Genomic DNA, 6,134 nt, shown 5'->3' on the forward strand with positions numbered 1-6,134 from the left:
GTAATTATGCCTGTTGGGTGACGAGTGTGTTAGGATAAAGCTTTGCTTTGAGCATCAAAGTTTCCTTGTTTTGACAGTAACTCATGTGGAGCTGATTACTAGTTGATTATCTAATGAGAAATGTCTGATTGCAGTTTGTTTAAACTACTAATTATTTAATAACAGTCCATAACCAAAAGTCCAAGTTTGTTAAGGTGGCCTAGAAGGGTCAACAAAATGCAAAAGCTGAAATACAAGTTATGCTAAAACTGAGGTTTTGTTAAACTTTCTAGCATAACTTGTTTCTTTTGCATTCTGTTGACCACTCTGGGCCACCGTAGATTCTGCATTTGTTAACTTTCATCTGTAAGAAAACTACAAGAAAAAAAAAAAAAACCCTGTCACCTAAGATATTTAGCATAAAACAAGCAGCATTTTATCATTAGTTGAGTTTTGTATTTACTGTTAACTGTTTTTTGCATCTAATGTCAGACAATGGGGACAAATAGTTCATTTAATCATTAATTAGCCTTTTATTTGACAAATCTTTAAAAGCTGACCATTAGAAATCAGATGAAACATAATTGGGAATCCATTTTAATGAATGATTATTAGAATTATGGTTGTGCCAATAAATCGGCCGGCTGACTATTATAATATTTAGCAACTTTTCAATCTAATAAAATCGGCAGCTCGTTGGGTAGTTTAAAGATTATTGATCGGCCAGAAAACGTCAATCAGTGAAGCCATAATTAGAATTAGTTAGATCTGTTTATTCAGCTATTTATCTCTTAATATAAAATACCACCTTCATAGATTTATTCTCTTCCATTGAAACTTCATACCTGAAATAATTCCCATCTGCAGCCTCAGGTTTGCCCACAGCCCCCTGACCCCCTCTGACCTCTGACCTTTTCCTGTTCCTCATAGTACAGGTGCAGCAGTGAGCAGCAGCCCTCAGCAGCAGCACCAGCACCATCCCTCCACGTCCTCGTCCTCTGACCCCACCCTGACCGACACGGACAGCAGCCTGGAGACGGCCCCCGGCCCCGCGGCCCCCGCGGCCCCCCCGGGCTCCGCAGGCCCTGTGGGCTGCTGCAGATGACTATCACACCTCCCCTCACCCACAGTACCCTCCTCCCCTCTGTGCTCGTCTCCAGTAGTTTAGCGTATTAGTCAGATAGCTGTTTAAGTAAAATGTCTGAAACAACAGATCTTCATCCTGTTTTCCTTTTTCAAATAATCATTCGTAGTCTTTTGTTTCTGTTTTAAAATCTAAATTTTTTTGTCTATAATTTATTGTTTTTTTTTTTTAGAAAATGGTAATGTTTTTGACAGTAAGATTTCTAAAATGATCTTTTTTTTTTTTTTTTTCAAAAGATCTTTCAACAGTTGACATATTTTTTTTCTTACTGCTTTTTGCAACTGGCCATATCATCGTAGATCACGTTTGTACAGATTCGACGGTAGCTGTCAGTTTCGTCTTCAGTACAGACTTTCGGTGAGCCTTTGAAACCTTATTTAATTTCCAGACTCTTCTTTGATCTTCCCTTATTTGATTTAGTCTAAAACATTCTGAATCTTGATTTATTTTTATTTTTTTTTGGCTGCAGATGACATATCCATTTATTTGAAACTAATTTTGATTTCTTTGTAAAAAAGAAAAGAAAAAAACAGGTTGCTCACAACGAGTCACTACTACTTCCTACATTGTAAACTTTCACTTTTTATGAATGCTTTATAATTTTCTGATTTTTCACTTCCCATTTGGAGAAAAAAAAAACAACCCAACAAAATGCTGAGATTTGGTTGAGTCTCCTTTTGTCACATTTAGCCCAGAAAGGGGAAGATGTGGGTTCGATTTATTTTGGAGTTTCTGGTTTGTCTGAGCGAGCGGCGTGGACCCGGTTGGGTGGGAAAGTTCTGTGGAAGGATTCGTCGTTGTGATTTGAGAGTTTCTTTAAAAATGTAAAGTGCTGTGAAGTTTGTGACGTCGGTGGTGAAACTAGAATGTGCTTCAGGAAAGTAGGGAAAGCAGGTGAACATGCACCTCAATGAATTTGAATGTCGTCAAAAAGGTTATGTTATTAATTCATACAAAAAATTCAACTGCTACTGTATAGATCAACAATACATAATATTGAATTCTGTTTGTTTTGATGATTTTTGGGTTTTTAATAGCTGCAAACCATAATCATCAAATTTAATAGCCATAAATGGAGAAAATTAATTTCTAACTGTCACAAATCTTGATAATACAAAAGTCCAACTTTTTGAATTGAGTTGTCAAAGTAGACAAACTTTTCAGTGACATTCCGATTTGTTGATGTGCATCTGTTTGAAGTCATGGAGAGGAAAGTGATTCGGTTGCGTGGAGCGGAGGGGAAATGCAGCTCCAACTACATGTGAAATTGAAAATGAGAAAGGGAGTTTATTTTTGTTTTGTTTTGATTTTTTTTTTCTTTTTTTTATGCGTGTGTGTGTGTCGGCCAAACAAACAGACTCAACCTATTCTTAACGAATGCAATAAACGTCTTTTGAGTGTGTTTTGATTCTGGAGAGGTAAAGTGCCTGTCGTTTGTCCTTCATTCCTGCGTTTTGCTGGAAGGTTGTGTGTTCGTTATGCGTAGCAACAGAAGTGTGTGGTGGGGTTGTGGTTCTCACAAAATGTCTATTTTTTTACTTGTTTTGAGTTTGGGTCCTGGAAACCGAAGAGCGTTCACCTCGCAGGTCTAAAAGAAGAAAAGCGTCGTAACGTCGAAGAAACTGAGGAGCTTTAGCAAGTGTTTAAGTAATTTCAGAGGTCTTTCATCAAAGTGAGAAGAAGTCTCTGTTTCACAGCGACCAGAACATATGTTAAAAAACACATCTTTTAGGATTTCCTTTTTGGTTGTTATTGTCAGATGTTTGAGTTGAAAGAGAGATTTTCTTAACGTTCTAAATTAATGTATATTACTGGATTAAGCATTTTAAATTCCCTATCCCGACTATTACAATCGAGTTCCTGCAGTGAAATTGGCTACTTGCATAAAGAAAGCAACAGATTAGCTTGTTGACGAGCCGCCAAATGATATTATGATTTTCACACTGTAGTAGTGTAAGCTGTAGCTCGCTGTTGCGATCGGTTTTGGCGTCTCGTCATCTGGGAAACGTCGGGGTAAACACAGATGGAACCGTCTGCTCCAGTTTCTGTTCTGAGTTAGTCCCGACTGGAGACCATATCTGTGTCAGAACAGCTGGCAGACTCACAGCTGAACTTACTAAATCGGGTTGCATCATTAAAACTTGACACACACTCTATCGTAAACACACCAGATAATTAAGATCCGTATTATGTTTGTTAATCTGTAAAAAAAACAAAACACTGATGCTAAGTAGTTTTAAATGCCTTGCTAAATTCTATAACTTATATGTGATTTATTATTATTTTTTAAACATTTGAATTATGTTTTGAGACAGTTAGTTTACGAACCATCATTTGTAACGTTTTTATAAAGAGGGAAGGGAAAATACAAGCTAGCTTCTTTATTCCACTGCTCATACTTTCACTGACCTTAAAAATAGTTGGTTTATTTTAGATTATCATTAGCCAAAGTGAGCAGTTGTGAGGTTATTAGCACATGAGCAAAGGCAGCAGAGAACTAAGGTGAAAAACTATTGACTAACAGCTTAGCGGTTCTTACTCATCATGGGTTAGGTTTGTTCAGACAATAGCAATGCAGCTAATATAACTACTATTTACTAATTTGATAGCAAATTTTATGAATGAATAAAACGTAGCAAGAGAAATAAGGACAACCGATAAATATTAGTTAGAAACGAAGCATGCTAGAAAACGGTTAGCGGTTACCAGCTAAATATATTGGTGTTAATGTCAGTAACTAATGGCATTTTATCTCATTTTATCCCATTATGTAAATAGGTAATAGGAAAGGAACGAATACCTTAACAAAATTACCACATCAACTAGCCACAAAACTTTTTTTTTTTTTTTCATATTTAGTTATATTGGCAAATTACTTATAATTTTTTGGATAACTGATCATAGGCAATGATTCTATTTTTTGGTGACAAACAAAACAAATGGGATTAGCGGTTACTAACTTAACATCAATACTAAACGTATTGATGTTAATGTCAATAATTAATCCCATTTAATATTTTATTATGTCGTTAAATAGTAAGTTAGCTTCTCCACTAGTTCCAAAACTCCTGGAAGGTTAGGAACAAAGCGAGGTATAATTCTGTACTAGTTTCTACACTGACAGATGACTTATTTCTTTATTATTTAGACGAATGACATTAGACAATGATTGATTTTTTTGTAACAAAAACAAACAGGATTAGCAATTACTATTTATTTATGCTAATGTTTGCAACATCAGTGCTTACTGTACCACTGTGTTTTTTTAGTAAAATAAATTTGCTTGTCAGCTAACTTTGAAACATTAAATTTTTGGAAATAATTAAGTATTTTTGACAAATATACTTAATTAAATTAAGTATATATATATAATTAATAAAGCTAGTATGACAAATACTAGCTTTATGAGTTAGCCACATTAGTTACACAAACAGTACATTAGCAGTTAGACGTTGTTTTTAATTTATTTGACAGTAACGCATTTAAAAGTTAATTATACTGCTATATATGCATACATATAACAAGTTTGATTCTACGTTTTAACAAAATGTAGTTAAAAGTCAAACACTGGCTATTTTGAAAGATTGCGTAGCTGTTAACGTAATAAGAAGCTGTAAGGTGCGGAGATCTTTAGTTGCAAATTTCGTTTTCTTTTTGTTTTCCTGAAACATAATAGAAAAACCAAAAAGCATATTCCGAGTAGCGCAGCTGTTGGAAAAAAAAAAAAATGTTTTAGCATTGCCACTCGTATTTGAAAGTGACTTACTAGCAAGCATGCGCTAGTGTACGAAAGAACAGTTAACATATTAAGCATTTGATTGCTTTTTGTAGCGAGTTTATTTGATGCAACCCGTTTTAAAAGAATATCAGAATGATTACAAAGTAACTTTGAAGCCCTTGCAGCCAAATCCATCAAATATAAAACTCAGTGCAACAATTGCTGTAGTTTACACTGACAAAGTATAAGCTTCCAGTAAAGGAAAAAAGTCATTTTAATAGGGAGGCCAACAGTGGCATTTATCCAGTACTAATATTAGCAAAGAGGGGGGAAAAAGCAGATCAGGAAAAGATTTATTGTCTAAAGTGCTCTTAATATTTGTTTTGCCCAACATTGAGGGGCATCAATTTGAGTCATATACATATCCATGCCATCTTTTTTTTTTTTTTACATTGTTGTTTTTCTAGTAGTATTACTTCATCTCTCTAAGCAAATCTACTCTGATTTAAGTCGACTTTGATGAACTACCTCACGCTGAATTTCTGTCAGTTCTTGGTAATATTTTGTCACCTGCAGAATGAGCTTTCAAAGGTGTGTGAATAACAGATTCCATTATTTATTTATTTGAAAGTGTACTATTTGTCAGTTTCAAGCAGACTTCTAGTTTTGTACATTATGTATACTTCACCCAGAAGTAAAAGAATTATTGTATTGTTTTCTTTTTTTTCTTTTTTACTAAATGTGCAATACCTTCAGCAAACTGTGCTAGTTGTATGTATAGGTTTAGCATTTGTTAGCATTCTCCTGAAGGTAAAGAAAATGTTTGGTACTGTCAATTCATGTTTTCTTTCTTTTTCTTTTTTTTTTTTTACAAATAAGATTGATTTTTATTTGTGACTTGTTTTATAGTTATAATGTTACGTAATCTGTCACACCCACCCAAAACCTCTGTCAGGGTTTGATGGAGAGACTGATGTTTCATCAAATAACCCTGGTCTGATAGATTTTGTTTGATGTGGGCTGTATTAGTATAAGATGCAAAAAAAAAAAAAGTTTAAAAAAAGTGAGTAAATACCTACAAGAAATTGTTATGTTATACTATGGTGCTGGTTTGTAATGTTTGCCAGTGAATCCAGCCATGCTACTAGTTTTAAGAAGTCCTGGATCTGTGCGTCCCAACTGCAACCAATGGAAAAAAAAAGTGCACTAAAAGAAAACATGCACTGGGATCTCATGATGCCACCTCTTATAAATGGAAAGAACATCTACTGCAAATAAAGAAATACACTTTGA

At 34.6% G+C, this 6,134-nt stretch overlaps 1 protein-coding gene across 7 annotated transcripts in view; it reads left to right on the forward strand.

The window, feature by feature from the left end:
* Window positions 1-6,134, forward strand: part of mapk8b (mitogen-activated protein kinase 8b) — a 76,186-nt gene extending 70,052 nt beyond the window's left edge. For 5 of the 7 annotated variants that reach the window (XM_044102992.1, XM_044102991.1, XM_044102990.1 and 2 more), the window contains one exon: window positions 915-6,134. In XM_044102992.1, the coding sequence (XP_043958927.1) occupies window positions 915-1,084 (170 nt within the window). In that variant the 3' untranslated portion in view covers window positions 1,085-6,134. Of the gene's footprint in view, window positions 1-909 lie in introns of all 7 variants that reach the window. The other 2 variants (XM_044102996.1, XM_044102994.1) reach the window with 1 other exon arrangement.

Source organism: Gambusia affinis, linkage group LG20, assembly GCF_019740435.1.
Source record: "Gambusia affinis linkage group LG20, SWU_Gaff_1.0, whole genome shotgun sequence".
Classification (NCBI taxonomy): Eukaryota; Metazoa; Chordata; class Actinopteri; order Cyprinodontiformes; family Poeciliidae; genus Gambusia; species Gambusia affinis.